The sequence below is a fragment of the Acipenser ruthenus genome, chromosome 4 (genome assembly GCF_902713425.1).
Source record: "Acipenser ruthenus chromosome 4, fAciRut3.2 maternal haplotype, whole genome shotgun sequence".
NCBI lineage: Eukaryota > Metazoa > Chordata > Actinopteri > Acipenseriformes > Acipenseridae > Acipenser > Acipenser ruthenus.
In genome coordinates, this window is record NC_081192.1 from 87,603,369 (window position 1) to 87,623,085 (window position 19,717).

A 19,717-nucleotide genomic window follows, 5' to 3' on the forward strand; every position below is an offset into this window, starting at 1 on the left:
AGTACTGTGTTTTTCTGATAAAATGCAGTTACTTTGGTTTCTCCTAGTATGCGGATCATATGAGTAAATGCAAGGCGTGGGGGCTGTAGTAATAATGATGCTTTACTATCCATCAGTATGGCAAGCCGCAACAGTAACATTAAAAAGACACACGCATTGCATTTTTTTCGTACGTTTTCACTTGTTGCTTTCTCTTAACACACACACACACACACACACACATATATATATTGTAGAAGGAATGAGGTACACAGAGGGTACAATAAAGTAAATTAAGTAAAAAGAACGGTTGTACCAGAACGAAAGCGCTGAATACATGGATGTATTGAGATGAATGTGTTGCTGTGTCTTTAAAAATCCCGTTGTAGAGAAGTAAGCAATAGAGTGAACTACAGAACCCATAATCATTAGCGTGACCAGTCAATGCATACTGGCTAATGAACGCAGGTTTAAATTGACTGGCGAAGCTAATGAGAGGGGGTCGTAGGAACGGTGGAGAGTTCCGTGTTGATTGTAGAGACAGCGAAAGTCTACAGTATTAAAATTGGAGTGAAGTAGTTGGAGACGGCGTACGGTGGAAAATTTAAATTGAACAACGAAGCACAGTTCAGTTTATGAAGAAGGAAAAGCTGTAAGTCTTCTTTTATTAACCTAAAGAGGCAAGTCAGATTTATAAAAACAACCAGCAATTGAAACGTCTTTCAAGCTGGACGAAGTACAGTTGCTTGAAGGAAGGGTATGTAAACCGGGTTTGCATTGTTATTGATTCGCTGTTACCAAACAGACGGTCTGTGTTAATGTGGTAGAGGGAACTGGCATTCTATGTGGGACTGACTGTTAAGTTTCCTTCGGTGCACTAACAACACTGAGGACGTCGGTGGAAAATACTACACTGCTTGTGCACGCAGAAAGTACGCGTCTGTTCCTATACAGACTGTGGGACTTGAAGTAACAGCGTGTTTAATAGTTTTAACTCAACGGAGTGGATTTACAATGCATAGAAGTCAGTGAGTGTTAAATCTGAGCCACGGGGGACAAAGGCTGAGAGGAGCAGAGATATTGGCGCACACGGTGAGCAGTGAAAGGAAAACACCATGTGCTTTATTTAAGTACTGTTTTATTAGTTGCTAGGATTGGTCCCTGGATGGTATACTTTTTAACTTTAAGTCCTGTAGCATATGAAGGACACTTCCACCAAGTACCAGGAGGGGCAGTCGTGTCCACCCTGCAGTGCAGGACCTCTATAAACCAGGAGAGGCAGAGCTGAACCAACTTACTCACTGTAGGAGGGGTGGCCTGACTGTACACTGCCTCTAGAGGGGACTTGAGGAAGACTACGCAAAGCAGGATTAAAGTAACTGTGGATTATAATGGTTGGGAGTACACATTAGAAAGCTGAAGTGTCACCTTGCAGTTCCACGCCAGGAGGTCTAAGTGGACGGTGAGCGACGGACCTGAGACCAGTCCTGAACTAAAGTACTTGTTGAGAACTTGACTGAGGGTCAGACTCAAAAACGTTTGTATGATTCACTCCCTCAAAACTACAGGGTCACTCTGTGTTTGTGTTGTGGATAACGCAGGAAGAGCAGCAGCACAATAAAAATCACTGTAGTTTTGCATTTCCTGTGTGGCGTCCATCTGTTCACCCTGTTCTACACCTTCTGGCTATCCTACGAATAATACGTAACTAATACCAACCGGTTACAATATATATATAAAAGTTTCCTATGATATGGATTATGCCACTTCTCTAGAATTCCCTACATAATAGTTACATACTGAAGGGACTTATATGACCTAGCAAATACAGCACACTCATTCAGAATATGGCTGATCATATGCAGAATATTGGATTAATATGGATTTACACTCTACATAATTCTATGAGCAAGGGGAGGCCATTCGGCACATTATTGCTCCTCCAATTTTTTTTTTATTCCTGCCCCACAGACTGGTTGCTGTCAATCTGTTTAACAGGGTGTCTGTGGGCCTCACTCACCGCTGCTCGGCCCTCTGGAATGACCCCTGCGATCAGGACGGGGGAGTCTCCTCTCAGGGTGAATCCGAACCCCCCCTCCCCTCTCACCAGGTGCACCCTGCGCTGGGGGCTCCAGTTGCTCTTCGCTGAGAACACAGAGAGAGGACCCTGGACACAATACACAGAGACAGAGACACAAGCAGAAGCACAAGCAATCAGCAACCGCCCTTATAACAGTCTCCCATAGTAAAAGCACAGTGAAAGCATGGTAAAGCAGAGGTAAGCATAGTAATGCACAGCGAGGTATATTTAAATAAATAAATAAATAAATAAAAAATAATGGTAAACCAACCCTTATAAAAAAAGTTTCCTACAGTACAAGAATAGCAATGTGTGAAAGACTGCAGTGAAAGCAAGGTGAAGCAGAGGCAAGCATTGTATGGTATAGTAATGCCAGAGTTGGGGTCAATTTCCATTTATAATTATTATTTATTTCTTTAGCAGACGCCCTTATCCAGGGCGACTTACCCTCCCTCTCCCTCTTCTCCCTCCTCTTTCCTCTTCCCCTTCCCCCTCCTCCCCTTCCCCTTCCCCCTCCTCCCCATCCCCTTCCCCCTCCTCCCCATCCCCTTCCCCTTCCACTTCCCCTTCCCCCTCTCCCTCCTCCCATCAAAGCAGCTTACAAGTAGCTGACTCACCAATCTGTGGAAAATGTCTGTAACCCTCACTTTGGAGAAGTTTGTAGTCTTGAGTTCTGGCTTCTGTTGTGTTTTAGCTGGAAGAGAGAGGACAGAAAACATTTAGATACTGCATGTGTTTAACCTCTGCTGTAGCCAGTGTTGCCTGTATCATAGCTACTGTATGTAGTAAAACTTGAGAAAAGTATTCCTCGGGTGATTTATGATCCACGATGTGTGACTGTAAACCTAAAAACAATCGTGATCACTGTATGTTAAATATATTGCTGTCATAGGGACAACATGGTATACCGCTAAGGTAAAGTAATGTGTTTCTTGTAAACACTGAAAGGGTGTTCTAGAACACTTAAATTTGCATGTAAAAGTTCTAATTCTACCGAGCGACTAAATCAACTAGACTAGTGTAGCTAACAAAATAAACCCATAAATCTCCCCTGTTGTACACTTTCGTTCCTTATATATAGGTCTCATATGTCCCGTTTTGATTAAAACGGTAAACCTATGTTTACAATAGGTTAAAGAAATCTGACTGCAATCCATGCTTTCAGTTAGCGTTGCACTTGCTTGGTCATTTCACCTGCAGCGGCTATCCCTATTGACTGACTTGCTTTCTGCCAGTAACATGGCTCACAAGACACTGCTGAGGTGAAATGACCCAAGAAGTGCAAATGCCACAGCTACCCTGGAAATAAGGCTTGGAAACCAAGAACTTTCTTTAACCGAAGTAGTCCCTGATATCATGTTTTAAAATGAAAATGCATGTGTAACATGAGTTTTTCAAAACTGCAAATCTGGAGACCTATATTTAGCCAACTGAAGTGCAAAATTACAGTGGGAGACAGACCCTACATTTTTACATAACACAACAAATTCTCTCTCTTCTATAGTTAAAGTGCAAGTCTTTTCATGTACAAATTATCTTATTAGAGGCTTTACATTTCAACAGATTAAGATGGTGCTCCCAGTGCAGGTGATTAACAATTTGTGAAGAAAGATACAATCCGGATTGTGTTTAAAAAACATAAGACTTTTTACGTAGTGTAAACACCTCTGCAAGGCTGATGTCAAATACATTCAAAATCAGCATATTGTCCCCACCCCTTCATGACCTTTCCTGTCATTAACCAACCAGCTGCTTCGCCTGTTGACGGACATGTTTTCAGCCAGCAGTGTGACCCAGAAGACACTGCTGAGGTGACCCTGGAAGTGCAAGTACAAACAGATAACCCTACAGTAAAAGTTACAGTAACTGAGGGCGTCCTTTAACTCACGGCGAATAGGGGGCGCCTCGGCGGTCTCGAAGAAGTCGTCTTCGTGGTCGATCTGGGAGTAGCAGCCCAGCGAGCGCTTGTGAGCGAAGGACAGCACCTCCTGCAGGATGTCCATCTTGCGCAGGATCTTACACAGGCTGTGGATCCGCATGGCCTCCTCGTGCATCATGACAGCTTTCTTTAAGTGAGCCTTCCCTGGGGGGATAATGAAATACTCACTCACCCCACAGTCTATTCAATTAGTCGAAGCAGGTGTCGATTACATTTTTGTTTTTTCTTATGATTGACGTTTTCATTGTCGACTCAGTTCCTTTATGCAAACTGGTTGAAGCTGATCAGAATTGTATCACTAAAGTATCTGCAAGGAACAATCAATGCATTTTCTTCACTAACAGCTTAAAATAAACTCCCTATTAAATAGAATTCACCATAACTTGTGCGTGTTTCATATAGGAAAATGTGAGACCTATGAAAAGATGGCAATGCATACGAGGTAAGATTTTCTGGAATGATTCGGTTACCCCATAAAAAGGTGTACAGTACCAAGTTTGCGTCTCTCCTCTGGGTCTCGCAGCACTGTGCTGAGTGCAGGCCCCTCCAGAACACTGACATGAAACTGGATCAGCAACTTCTCACTCTCCTCTTCATCATCCACAAGCAGCACTGCAGAACAGACAGACCCTTACAAAAGTTTCCTCATAGTAGAAGCATAGCAAAGTATAATAAAAGCATATTGAAAGCACGGTAATGCATAGACAATCAGTGTAAACCCACAGAGGGGATAGTAGAACATAAATAAACACTGTAAAATTCTAGAGGTAATGTAAACCATATGAAAAGAACAAAGCAAACCATGGTAAACGCATAACATCGCAGCTGAAAACTGCAAAACTACCGTTCAAATTTACTGTGGTAAACTTTTATAAGGGAAGGAGCAGCACGAACCAGGGATGTTATAGGTAGAATAAATACAGAAAACACGATGAAATTATTCTCACTCACACATCATGGTATTGGATTTCTAATTCTTAAATTAAGTTGTGTGTTTTTCATCACACCCTTGAAACTTCTTTTTAAAAAAAAGCTTGAGTTCAAGCACAGTTTGCAGCAAAATGTTCTCAACTAAAACATGCTTCTAGTTAGTTACGAAAATTCCCAATATGTTAAAGTTTAAATCATGAAATTTACAAAATCCATCATGCGTTCTACAGCTTAAGAAAGCTGTGGGATGAAAGTGTTTTACGGCTTCACACACCGATAACCACATCACTTTCAAATGCTGGTGAAATGCAAACCTGACTGATTGTCAGCACAGGCACAGGTACAAAGTTAAGACAAGAAGAAAAAGCTTTTATAATTTTTTTTGACTTTGTAGACAAAAATAAATCTCCGGAAGATTATCACCACTGCAATTCTTAAGGATGAGCTGGCCTTTGAGGAGTCAGACTGTATTTATCTGCAGGTGTCTATAGAACCTTTTGCATTTTGTACATTATACTTGGTGTTCCTCATTTCCTGTTTATACCAAATTTTACCAAAACATTACTTTTTAAAAAACTGAACCTCTGTTTTCACTGTCATATACCTGATTTTTGTCTACTATGCAATATTTTTCCCAGTACTATTTTCTAGGAAATACATAATATTTTGATTAAAATGCATTTTTATTTTGACTCGCATTGAAATAAATCAGTCTTACATTGCATCCTAGTATACAGTAGGTACGTTTAGGCTTCAGAGGATCAAATAACGTTCAAAACGTGGTTCTTTGTTCACAAACACATTATCACCTGATTCAAGTGCTGGGCACAAGTAACCAGCTTGATCAAAAACGAAATTGAAATACTTACTCAAAAATACAATACTTGAGTGGATGAAGAATGGGGAAAAAATGTAAAATCAGTTTATGAACATTCAAAAGCAGCTAAATGTTTCTAAGTATATAAAAAGCCAAATAGCAGAAGTGGGCCAGATGATGCAGTGCATGCATAGCGTTGCAAATACTGCTACATGTTCGTGCTGACACAATAAAAGAACATACTGAAAGCAAGTGAACTGAGAAACAAGCAATCCATTTTTGCAGCTTTTACACACGCTTTAATAAAAGAGAGTGCAGAACAACTGTTAATAAGTTTGTCAGAGCTGTGCTTTGCTGGACAGCCACTGTTTATTGCAGAGAGGTCTGTATTGGTGACTTTGTGTCCATCAGCTAAAATACTGCCTAACGCCAACAATCTTAAATCATAAATATCTGACAGAAAATGATGATGCTTTAGTTGGTAAACTTATGGAACTCATTGATGGAAATGTCCAGTGTAATTTTTGACACGCCCCCCGATGCTTTGGACCGTCCAGTTCTGTCAATTTTCTTTTTATGATTTCAAGGGGAATAAACCTGGCTTGTTTTTGTGCTGATGTCATGTTCATACCTTACTATTTCCGTCAGCACAGCAATTGCCCAAACGTTTGCAAAGTACCAGCTAACTTGGTAAAATGTGGCCTCGACAGATTTTTCATCATACATCCTAGGGACATTAAACTTAAATCAGAAACTTGAACGGCTATGCATCATATTCCACGTGTAAAAAAGTGTGTATATGGAGAATTTTTCCCAAGGTTTTAATTACAAAACATTTTTTTGCAGACGTTATCCCTATTTTAATATTTGTAAAATAACGCAAAAACAATACCCGGGAATTATGCGGAACACTAATTATACTGTAATTATCACTTATTCTGTACAGCATTAAATTATGCTATATTTTCCACACACACACTGCTGTGCAAAAAAGTGTTAGACATGTTGCATTTTTCTACTCCGATGCATTATGAGCATCAAAAATTTACTCAAAGCCTCTACTACTGTTTTCTACTATTATAACAACCTTGACTTCCATAAAGAAGAAAAAACATTAAAATTAAAAACAATAAAATGTGAAATAGCTTGATTTTGAAGGTGTGGTATCCGAAACATAAAATCAACAAGAACAGAGAAACTATCTGTAATTGACAAACCCAGGACTGGAATACCCAAAAAGCTGTCCAAAAAGGATAAGCAATACTTGAAGATAAAATCCTTAAGGAATAGAAAGACGACAAGTGTTGAATTGACAACAGAACTGGCAGAAGGCAGTACCATACACTGTTTTAAGAAGTAGCCTACTGTACTAAAGTGCACATATAAATAAACCCATTCAAAACTCCTGCACATCTGGTGCTTTTCACTGGTAATCAAAACAGAGGACTACGATTAACGAGCGTTAAATAACGCATTGTTAGGATTTTTAGTTAATCGCAGAAGTGATTAGATGTGGTAAACTAACTTCACCCTGCATATTTGTTTGTTGAATAACGTCCTTTTTTGTTGAACATTTAATGTTTTTTTTTGTTACACAATTCCATATTTACATCATTCATATTTTAGAAAATTAAAAAATGTTTTAAAAATCTATGTTTTTTTCCTGTATTAGTTCAATATTAGTAATCTGTTTTCTCTGTCCCAGTCCATTAGAGCAAAAATTAGAATCCTTTCATTTCATTACAAGTAACTGTACCAACTGTACCAAGTCAGAACACTAGATGGTGCTATTCTCCTGCAGAACCCACTATTCCACTGAAGCTTCAACAGAAAGACAAGGAGGTTCACAAACACACTATAAAGCCTCATCTACTGTAGCAGGATAGGATAATGAGAAAGCTTACTGTCATGGTCACAGAAAGCCACAGCAGCGTAGTAGTGCGAGAGGGCTTTGAAATGCTCTGATTTGACCTGAACCATGGTTGTCCAGGAGAAGGGAACATAGTCCTTCACTGGCGGCTGAGTCATGGTCTGGTACACCAGAGAATACACATCGGCCACCTGCACAGAGAAAGAGGAACAGTGAAAGAATGAGCTCGTATACAGACAATCAGGATGCATACAGTGATCTGTATCGCTCTATTAGTGCATCGTCACACCCCTAGTGAGGAGTGCAGTCAAGCTCACCCTGGCAGCTTCCTGCGCCACCTGGAGGTGAGCAGAAAAGTGGCAGACCCCCTGTAGCTGCAGCAGCACCTTCTCAAAGATGCACTCCTGCACCTGGGCGATCATCAGCCGCACCAGCATGTTCAGGGAGGGCACACTCATGTCCAGGCTGGGCGCGTTCGAGAAGTTCTCCTTCAGGTAGTTGAAGGCACCTGCGTGAAGAAAGCAATGTTTCAAACTGTGCATTTTACGGGAATTTTTCTTTTTTTTAAACACAGTATCTATATTAGGTCAAGAGTGAATGTGATTGTTGCCCGCACAAAATAATCCCATCAATTTTGTATGCCATGCACATCCATTCACTAGTAAACGTGCAGTTTTGAAAGAAGCACATGTTATGGTAAACCTGCACAGCAAACAGAACTGCACAACAGGCAAGATTTAAGAAATAATGTGTAGCTACAACCACTTTAATTAAAAACATCAATAAAAGAGTGGAGGAAAATGAATTATAAATCATGTAGCCACTCAGACGACCAAATAGCAACATTTCAGAACATTCCAGCACCACCTTATTTTGCCATAAGTGTCATCTCGTGCACAGTATTCCACCAACTGACAACTATTATAAAAAATGGAATGTGTTCTATTCTTTTAACTAAAACAAGACTTATAAAAAGTTAATACATACAGCTGACCTTGCCTCTTATGGTATAAGATGTCTTGTTTCAGCTTCGCAGTGCTCTTATACCATAAGAGGATCAGCTGTACATATAAACTTATTTTTACAGCAAGACAGCATTAACAAGTCAATATACCATGTATTCCTGTAGCAGACTGGTTACCCTCCATACCTGCAGCCTTCTGGAATGCATCAATGGCGTTCTCAATGCCCGGCGTGGTGGAGCGGTCCTGCCGCGCCCCTATCTGGGTGTAGAGCGCCCCTATATTGAACAGCACACTGCCCTTCTCAAACGCCAAGGCGCGCTGGCACGAGGGAACGCCAGTCAGAGAGTCATACCTGTGCGCATACACACACACACAAACACACAAGCGTGAGAATCTCATATCAGTGAAGTGCTGAAAGACATCAGGATTTTAATAGTCTCCTGACTCGGGTTAATTTCTTAAATATTTAACCTTTAGGATTAAACATATTTAAATATTTAGGGAATGTTTGTGACCAATCAAAAAAGTCATCATGGAGAACTAATCTGTAGGAAAAAAAAAAAAAAAAAAGTGTTTATTTTGACGATAACAGTCGCTACCTTGACAAAAGGTAGTTTGTTTTTTTTTTGTTTTTTTTTTAAATTAATTTCTGAAAAAATAAAAACCAACTGAATAGGAGCCCTAGGTGTCTCTTTAAATATTAGACAAGACCACAGAGTGAAGGGTACCACAGGGCTGGAAATAGGACTCCTACTGCACAGCAGTGTCACCCATTCCAGGTTTTAATATGAGCTTGAGTAGCCACTGTGTCTAGGCAACAAGCACAGGTGTGTCTTATTAAAAACTCACAGTAAAACTAGGAATGGACTAAACTGCTATGCCAATCCTTGTATGGACTGTGTGAGCCCAGCTATCCAGTGCTGTGACATTACCAGTGGAAGTAAACGCCCAGGTTCTTGTTGGGAGGGAAGAATCTGTTATCAAGGAAGTAGAGCTGGTTGTAATATTCCATCAGCAGCTCCAGACCAGCCTCATTGCGGCTTGGAGTACGCATCGCCTGCAGAGAGACAAAGAAATAGCAAAGCTTTTTTTCTACTTAGACTGACGCTTAGTCTAGATGCCAGTATCCTTCCCTTTACAGTGGACAGACAGGGAATGAAGGAGCAGATGTACAGACAGGATACACAGTGGTTTTAAGTAACACAAAAATAATCAATGAGTGAGGGGAGGCAAACACTGAGTTACCCACAAAGAAACATGTTTTCTGTTTATCCAGGGATGGAAATAGAACTCCTATTACATACAGAAGCAGTCTGACTCATTCCAGGTTTTACTACGAGCTTGATTAGCCACAGTATATAGGTAACAAGTGCAGGTGCGTCACGTGTAACTAAACATATACTCATTAAACAGATTTCATTAAGGAATTTGTTTTTGTTTAATGAATTAAAACATTGCCGTTGCTGTGGGGAGCTCTGAATTCAAAGCTTGATGAAGCAGCTTGTGATGCGATGCTGCTACAATGACACAGGTGTAGTGTAGAGACATTATTGAGCCAATTACATTGCTACTGTAACTAGGCTACAACTTCAAAATCTGACTACACACTATGTCACTCAGAATAAGAGGCTCAATAAATCCATACATTATTTCTGATGATTAAGGGAAATAGAGGGGTATCTACTTTACCAAACATTAGGATAAGGTGTCAAAAAACAATCCATCTATTAATGAATGAATACAAAGTAGATAGACAGAGAGGAAATACACTGCTCAGAAACACTGGGCTCTGTCTTGGTGAACCAGTAAAATTCATACTGGGAAGAACAAATTAAACACAAAACAAATTAGGTTGTTACAGTTCCCTGAACAGGAAATTCACTTTCGCCAATTACCACACCATAATTAAAAACCCCAAAGCGCAGGCAGATCCTAACCAAACCCAGAATTAGTGACCACACACACTGCTAATTGAAACTGGCTGACACAAATTAAACTGGAAGTCCTGAAAGGATCGACTTTGTAACCAGTGCGATAGTGGAAAGATTGAATCAGAGACTATTCATCCTCTACAAAATACAGACACTGAAGAGAAATATTCCCTCAAGCTGGCAGAAAGAGAAGACTGAGACAGGGAAACCTACAGCGCTCATACAAAGGAACTACTTCAGAATACTGTTGATATGAGTCAATTACATATCGGATGTTAGCCTTCAGCGACTCAACCAACTAAATAAAATAAATCAAAAGACCTGAGTTACAGGCAAAAAAAAAAAAAAGCAAAGGCTCCAGGTTACCAAGACTTAGATTTCTGATTCAAAAGATGACATCACTGCTAATGGGCAGGTGTTGATGATGCTAACTGAGTGCACTGGATTAGTTAGTTGGTCAGAAATTATGTCAATACTTTTTAAAAAGTGCTGGAGCCAACTCAGCCAGAAGGGTTTATTCTGTTAATCTGCCTTCTGTGTCATTGAGGAGCTGCATTGCAAGTTCTCAGAAACAAAGGGCTTCCCTTGTTCTAGCTCTTGGTATTGAAGTTAACAGCAGCTTGCTGGTGCAGTTTCTGGTTCACACAAGTGGTTTGGCAGCATTGTGTTGTAAGCCACGCCTATACTTATAAAAGTTTCCCTTAGTAGAAGCATAGCAAGGTGTAAAAGCATAGTGAGGTATGGTACAGCCTATCAAAAAAATATATATATATATTATATTATATAATACAAAACAATAGTAGACTATGGTAAATAGATAGCATAGCCATGCCACTGTTCTCCCACAGTAGAGGGTGCGACTGAATTAAAGTCACTTTCTGACGTCCAGTTTAATTAGATGGTACTTAAGAGTAAGTAGCGGGGTTTCAAAAAATAATGTTACACATCCTCACGTATTGCTACAAAGGTTTAAATAACGTACCTGTAATTTCTCTTTTCATTAATTTTTTACACTTATAACCGTTTCAAAGCTCTTTTCAAAATGTCCACTCTAGTACACTCAGTGTAAAGATTATTGCCCGCATTGTCAAACAGGTAACACAGCAATAACAATCCATGATGTGGTACGGAACAGAAAAGTCACAGCACTTGCAGTGATTTAGAGGACAGATCTCAAACCCCAGTGCACTACAGTGGCCATTTCCAAACAGACTTTAAAGTTATAAGTGTATGTAAAAAGTTGTCAAGATGTTAACAATTAAAATAAATTACGGGTACATTATTTAAATAGTTGTAGCAACACATGGGGATGTGTAACACTATATTTTTCTGAACCCCAGTACTTACTCTTCAACAAGCCCCCCTTACCATCTCTATGGACAAACCGGCTGTCTACAGGAAGAGAGGTAGCCGTGGGGCACATCTTTCTATTTTACCATCATCAGAAACACAACTAACAGTTTCAGTACAATAAATAAAAATCAAGACTAAACTATTTGGCAATAATAACACCGGGCGAGACGTAATTGTAAGTGACTCTGCAGCTGATGCATAGTTCACACACACTAGTCTCTGTAAGTCTGTAAGCCTTGGGTAAAGTCGTCTGCTAAATAAACAAATAATAATATTTCCAAGTAATAGCCTGGCAAGTAGGAGTTGCTGTAGAGGAGAAATAGTCCATTCTGATTTTGCCTTCCTAACCGAGCACCACAACCAACACTCCCTGTGGAATCTCCAGAAAAATAACTTCATAGACAGGAACCTGCGCCCCCTGACGGTATGACTCCCCCTGCACACCACACAGCGGTGCCTTTACCTGGGGAGCCTCTCACAGGCCCCACCCTTGATTTAACGGCTTCCTGTGACTCTGGACTCACTAACCTGCCGGAGTTCCATCAGCTCCACAATCTCCTTCTCGTATAGAGAACTGTCTTCTCCGTAGTGCTCACATATAAAGTCCTGAAAACACAAAAAAAAAAAAACAGGCAGTCTGTACCTTCAATAGATATTAAAAGAACACTAAACAGAAGTAGTCGCACTGAAAAATGCAAATGTTTTAAATTTGTTTTGTCTTGTAAGGTTTAAATGTTTTAGATTTGTTTTGTACATTTAGACAAGTACATAATACACAGGGTCATTCAAATGTTGTTCTACTGTATTTCTGAATAGATTGGTTTAATTTGCCCCAAAATGTATCTGTCACCTTTTTTTTTTTTTTTTTTTTTTTTAAGATAAAAAACGCAAAATACCTTGAAGTAATTTTAACTCTTTACGAGGTGTGCCATCATTCCGAGTGCCAGGAATGGCAAGTATTCAAATACTGTGTTTCAATAAGATTAATATGCTTTGATATAAGTAACTTAGGCTAGATCAGCCAAAATGTCTTTACAGAAGTAACAGTCTTCACCGTCTAGTGATCTTCCACCTTGGAAAACAAAGTTCCTTTAGTTTTGCTAGCAATACACTGCTGTGTGCTAGATGGTGCTCCTGCTTACAATTATAAATGCATTTTAGCTGATCTAGCCTATTTCTATGGCAGGCAACTAGAACTGAAAAACCTGAACTCACCTGAACGCAAAGCACCTTCACACAGTATTTGTGTAATTGCAATAAGATAAGAATGACTGCCAACACTCCGCGATTAGTGTCAATTGGGGGTCTGTGAAACCAGCAGTAAAATATCCTTTAAGTTATCCGTTTACTTCTAGCTTGATACCACCAACTTCTCAGTTTAGAAAAAAAGCTACAAAATGACCCTGTAGGAGTGTCCACTTTATCCGCCCACCCCCAGATTATCTCCTTGCCTTCAGTGAAACACTCAAATCCACTTCCTTCGTCTCTTTCAGCCCCAGAGGGATCATGGGCACGTTGATCGATTCGCTGCAACAAGAAAGAGACAGCGTCAGCCCCCAACTGACACAAGTGAAGGAGAGACGGGATCAGAGACACAGCAAAAACACAGAGATGCTGTAATACATCCCCTTTTCTCTAAACACGTAACAATAAAAATAAAGGTCATTGTTTTAAAAGTGTGACACTATGTTCTTTTTAGTTAAGGAATACAATACTGAATAAAACTGCCAAGAAACTATTCAGAGCATGAACAATTAGTGCTGGGACAAACAGAGAAACCAGTAGTTTACAGTACAGGGCTCATTTTGTTTTCGCTACTTGAAACAGTGAATGTCCTTTACACAGAAAAAATATAGGACTTTTACAATTAACTGTCAACAAGGCCTAACAGTGAAATAACCAATTGGAAAGGTGAAATAGAGACAGATGTGTTCTTTATAGCAGGAGCTTTCAGTACTTGAAGTCCTGTATTTTTTTTTCTTTAAAGCAATAAAAACCTGTTTGAAGATTCTCATATTCTGCTTTTGTAAAAAGGGCAGATGGTTCTTGCTTTAACTAGGTACCATATGTAGTGCAGGGAGAAGGGTGATACTAGGCGTGTTAATACTGTAGTTTAAACAAACTTTTAAACATTTTTTCCCAGTGTTCAACGTTTAGCCATTGTCAAACCTATGCAGGTCAACTATACTGGTCAGCTGTAGTGTTTATACAGTAGGAGGAGTGCAGTGTAAGGTTTCAATGTTTAAGTCTTTTATAGACAAATGTTGCATACATGTAGTCTCATCCACAATAATATTGCGTCACAAAGTAACAGAACTGTAATGGAGTTGGGCTTCCCCAGATGGCTTTTCTGATTGGTTACATAAATGCCTAGTTTAAAAAGGTTAAAAGGAGTTTAATCCTAAAAATTAAATTTTTAGAAAACTAAACAGAATCGTATATTCATAATATGGAATCTTAAAATACTAATAATACTAATAATAATACTAATAATAACAATAATAACAATAATAACAATAATAACAATAATAATAATAGGCACTGCATTGTGTCCTCATCAGGTATATAGCAAATCATGAGTCAAAGTAACTAATAAATCAAATACCTTAATTCAGTTCCTCACTTTTCAAGTAAATTTCTTTGTTAGAAATATAGTAGGTTTGGTTAATTTATTTGTTAGGTTTGAATATAAACATTGCCTGTGATATGGTTTTTCACATAGAACTCCACACACCCCTCTATCTCCCACCAAACCCTCCCTTTTCTCTATGATTTTTTTTTGTTTTTAATTTTAATAAAATCTAGACAAAGATCCTGGAAATATTAGCATTCGTAATTCAGAAAAGAAGAAAAAATAAATAAATAAAAAAAAATAAAAAAAATAATAAATAAAAAAGGTTGTGCAATCTTCTGTATAGAGTCTTTTAGTTAAAACATGCTGGGTAGAGGTGCCAAACTCTTTTCCATGTCATATTTCGTTTTTTCCAGCTCGCTGACTAGGTGTGCACTACTTGCCTGTCATTCTGGTAGACCTCCATGGAGCTGTTGAGCTCCTCTAGCTCCTCTTTCAGCAGCTGGAGGTTAGAGTTGACGAAGCTCAGCTCCAAAGCCACATTTTCCTTCACCTTGTGGTTGGTGGTGGCGCTGCAAGACACAAAAACTTAAACTGGACAAAAACTAATATGAAAGCCATTGTCAAAGCTGCTATGACTTCTACTACTCCCATAAAAAACATTTGCCCATAGTAAAAGTATAGCAAAGTATAGTAAAGCACAGTGAAAGCAAGGTAAAAAAAAGGTTACAGAGCGCCATCGGCCTATTTAATCACACACACATTTACCAAGAGATTGTTCGATATGGGATTTTAGAAAATCAAACATCACATATTCTTCATAGTTAGCACTGCTACTGAAACAAATATTTTTTCTAATAAATGTCCTTAGATTTGTCCTACTTTTTTAGAACTCAGCAAATAGCTGGCTACTGTGTCAAAGGAAAATTCCTGCTTATTAAAGAAGTAACAAGTATCTGAGATATGCTGTTCCATTGCCTGAAAGACAGCAGGACTGCCATTATTATTTTAGTATTGTTAATTAGCACTACATTCCTAGTCCCAAATAACAGAGAAATTCATTTCAGGTTATACAGCCAGCCTAATTACATTACTATACTGTATAAATCACACTGGCTATCTAAACAGAATGAAAGCTAATCATTTCCTCTTGAAATACATGCAAAATATTTGGATGATCAATTCATCTCACAAGTGCAGTTGTACACAAGAATGGTGTCTATTTTGGGGAATGTAGAACAGCTCAGGGTGGGGCTTTTATCACCCAGTTTTTTCCCTACTCAGGCTGCTTACTGACTAAATGAAAACAGCCGACTCCTCTCTAAATATGTGCAAACATTTTTAATTAAAAAGCTGTCCCACATGAGCAGTGGTACTCCAAATATTATCAATTTACTACCATGTAAAATGACTGTGGTATCGTTCTTGGTAGTCACCATTGTGGAAAAATGTTTTGGGGTAAAATGAAGAACTATTCCCTTTCCAAGGCTTCAAGACCACAATGAATCCTACCCTAAAGCCCTAGGACAACAAAAGAGACATAATGAAAGAGAGTATAAGAGATGTGGTTAATACAGGGTAGGCTCGAGCTCAATGTTCAAAACCGAGTCTGCACCTACCTTCACATTAACCATTTCATTATTTCACTCAACCTTATAAAGGTTACCATTGTATTACCTTTTTTTTTTTTTGGTTTTTGTTTAAATATGCTTTACAATGCTTATCTATGCGTTACCGTGCTTTCACTATGCTTTGTTATACTTCCATTTGCTTTTACAATGGAACTTTAAGGGACAATATCTCTTTGCCCTCTTTGTCTGTCACAAGTTAATCAAAGCTCAGTGCTGGAATAGTAAAGGAATTCCTGAAATTCCCCAGCGTAAATGTGTTCAAACAGCATCCTTTGCATTACAATAAATGAAACAGAGCTCAGCCCGCTGGTTGACTAATGACAGAGTCACATCAAGAACGCTGCTTTGTGTCCCTGATGCTTTTGTACAATAGCTCTCTCCCAGATCGAAAAACTGATAAGGTGATGAAACTAGCCAACATCGAACTAGGCAAATCTGCTGACAAACTGATGTTGAAGCACCTACAGTATACACTGTAGTGCACAGCACCTGTAAAACTTCTGAAGCACTCGCTTCACTTTTTTTTCATTTTAAAATGACATCTGGTACTAAAGTACACTAGTTTAAAAAAAGATAACATTTTGCAGGGCTAGCACTTGCTTGGTCTTTTCACCTGGAGAGTGAAATTGCCCCACCCTTTCAGGAACTTTTTTCCTATCATTAGCCAGTCAACTGCTTCACAGCCATTAAGATGCTTTGACCCTGAAGACCCAGAATGTGCAGGTGTAACACATTTTCTGGAAGGCAAGGTGTTTCCTACACAGTAGCAAAGCTCACGTCCTGTCTAGTCTTCAGAAAGTGGTCCATGCTTTAGATTTATCTGGGATTGATTAAGGTTGGCCTACCTGAAACCTCTTTGTGCATGGAAAACGAGACGACTTACACAGTGCATGCTGTCCTCTGGGGGAAATATATTTCAACAGTTTAAACAAAGTTTAAGCTACAGTATCACTCCATTTTTTGGTACCCAACTTGTTTCTCTTGAATTAATTCCTCCAACATGCCTTGTTTCTAATAAGTATTTATTTTAAGTCAAGCTCATGTGAATTAAACCTATTTGTAGCAAAAAGTTCAAGCAACAAACTTGAAATTTAAAATTGAATGTGCTAGAGCACCAAGTTAAAAGACGAGACGCCCATGTGTTTACCAGTGCAGTGGTTCTGGATAAACCTAGTGTATGGAATTATCACTTCTCTCTAAATTCAATACATACAGAACCCAAAATAAAACCATAAATAAAAGAAACAAAAAGATATTTGAAGCTCCTGACTAAGTATAGGAAATTTTAAAAACCTAATTTATTACATCGCATCCACCAAAAGGAAGGGGAGTGAAGTCAAAACTGACCTTAATTAAAAAACACACAAAGGAAGTCCCTGCCTAATTAAGATGCTGGAAATTCAGACAGAGCAGACCACTGGGATCCAGGCACTCAAGATGAAAGACAAACAGAGCCTCTGCTGACCCGTCTGATTTTCTGCTCTTGTTGTAACAGAGAGGCTCTTTCGTGTGTTGTTCTTTAATTGCAGAGAGGTGAGGGAGGGGGAGAGGCCATTTTTCCAGCCGGAGGCTGGCAGTGTGTAAATCAGAGTCAGGGAGGAGGCCGTTTATCTCAGCATGTTTACACAGAGACCCTGCCAGCCCTGTTCTGATGAATGCTTCCATTTGCACTTTCGTGTAATCTTTATAGCAGCAGATGGGACCATAACATCAATGTGTAAAACTGATCGGCAAACAATTACCAGACAACTTTCAATGTTAAATAAAAGGACTTTGAAAACCCACATTCGTCACTTTCAAGGATACCTGACAGTCAGCTTTGAATGCAGAGGTTATCATTCCCCTTACCATGACATTCTTTTATAGAGAAAACCATGTTCAGATGAAGTAGGAAAGGAAAGGTAAATCTCACACAGTACCATAAGCTTCAGCCCAGCACAGTAATTTCACAGCTCTTGAAACCCTCTGCAGCCCAGCACTTTAAGCACTGAGCTCCTCAAACCCACGGCCTTCCACACTGCAGTCCAGTGCTTTCTATAACCATTGCTCTACTGAAACCTACTACTTTCCACATTGCAGCCTGGCTCTAACAACTGTGCTACTCAAAACTAGGAATGGTTCAAACTAGGGGTGGGCATCGATATGAAAATTGTATATCGATATCGTGCACGTATTTCGATAGATAAGATCGGTCTTCCAAAACACAGAAAAATAGATTAACACAAAAGCAATATGAAACATATATACGTTAACAGATATTTACATAAGAAAAACAATAACTTACTTTAACTTAGTGGTGCTTTGCTTCACAATATCCAAGGAGAAAAACAAAGTCTTGTTATATTGTTTTACTATTCCATGCCATCATCAGCCACCTCAAAACTGAAATATTTCTATACTTCACCGCGCAGGATAGCCAATCCGGAAGTAATTTAATCTTCTCTGCGTATAAATGCACGACACATCTAAAAGTATTAAGTACGGTGTCATGCTGAATGTTGCATTATTTTGAGATGTGTTTTGATGTTTTAAAAGTACATCTCATTTATAATACCGAAAGTTCACATTTTAAAAATACATTAATAACAGTGTAAGTAATCGCATGGAAAAAATGCAATGAACCACACTGACGCCTGCGCATATTTCACAATAATCCCAATAGTGCTTAATGCAGCATGCAAATAGCATTTGGTACCTTGCAAGCATGTTCTGAATAGAATAGAAAAAAAGATACATATACTGTATATCAAATTATTTAAGCAGATTTTCCTTTTTATTATGTTTTTTTGTGTTTGTTTTTAGGTGTGTATCTCTTTAAAAAAAGACGGTTCTGTCTCAATTAGTTGATGCGCGCACTTTTTGAAAACAGGATATAGTTTCTGGTAAGGTATTTTTAGCAGTATTAGCAATAAAAAGTATGTCTGCGAGCGTACGTGATTTTTTTTAATTTTTATCCCACGATATGGAAATTATTATCGATATTGAACGATATCAAAATATCGATATTGGTGCCCACCCCTAGTTCAAACTCATTTCTCTCTAAACTGTAGATCAATGCTGTGAACATTAAACATCCAGGTTGATAAGTAGGCAAATTTAGAATTGAAAGAAAAAATTTTTTAAAACAAATTTTAAAAAAATGTAAAAGTGTAAGCTTTGGACTGGGGCAGCAGATTCCCTTCCCCCTACTCACCGGAAGAGGTTCTCTGCTCCGGCCCTCATCCTCATCTCCTTGTTGATCTGCTGGTTGATCCGGGATCGCCGATGCTGCAGTTTACTGCGCTGGGTTTGAGCCAACGGGTCACATCCCTGCAGACAGAGCAGAGAGAACATCAGCAACACACACAGACATATACAAAATTAGCCGACAAAGGTTTTGTTTGATGATAGGTGTGCGAGTTACAGACCCATTAAACGCCCAGAAAAAGGCAGTTATATTATTGGAAACAGGACACGCCTAGATTTTACAAAAAAAAAGATAAAAATAGCTGGCAAAGTTTTTTTTTTTTTTTATAACAAATGTCCCTACTGAATTTCACCACAATTGGATTAGTCATTCTTTTTTTCAAAATACTAAGAAAAATCTAAAAAATGCCTATGACAAACGTTTCAACTAGAAGTAGTCAAGTCAACACGTTTGTCATTTAATT

The 19,717-nt window shown here is 38.9% G+C and overlaps 1 protein-coding gene across 2 annotated transcripts in view; it reads right to left on the minus strand.

Annotated features, from left to right (window-relative positions):
• The window catches only part of rhpn1 (rhophilin, Rho GTPase binding protein 1), a 31,567-nt gene that overhangs the window by 3,676 nt on the left and 8,174 nt on the right, over window positions 1–19,717 (minus strand). Inside the window, exons 2-13 of one of the 2 annotated variants that reach the window (XM_033998558.3) lie at window positions 19,261–19,376; window positions 14,880–15,008; window positions 13,316–13,391; window positions 12,393–12,470; window positions 9,513–9,637; window positions 8,766–8,932; window positions 7,933–8,123; window positions 7,650–7,806; window positions 4,491–4,610; window positions 3,948–4,142; window positions 2,677–2,753; window positions 2,000–2,146 (exon numbers count right to left, since the gene is read on the minus strand). In XM_033998558.3, the coding sequence (XP_033854449.3) occupies window positions 2,000–2,146; window positions 2,677–2,753; window positions 3,948–4,142; window positions 4,491–4,610; window positions 7,650–7,806; window positions 7,933–8,123; window positions 8,766–8,932; window positions 9,513–9,637; window positions 12,393–12,470; window positions 13,316–13,391; window positions 14,880–15,008; window positions 19,261–19,376 (1,578 nt within the window). Of the gene's footprint in view, window positions 1–1,999; window positions 2,147–2,676; window positions 2,754–3,947; window positions 4,143–4,490; window positions 4,611–7,649; window positions 7,807–7,932; window positions 8,124–8,765; window positions 8,933–9,512; window positions 9,638–12,392; window positions 12,471–13,315; window positions 13,392–14,879; window positions 15,009–18,351; window positions 19,064–19,260; window positions 19,377–19,717 lie in introns of those variants that run through there. The other variant, XM_059023033.1, reaches the window with a different exon arrangement.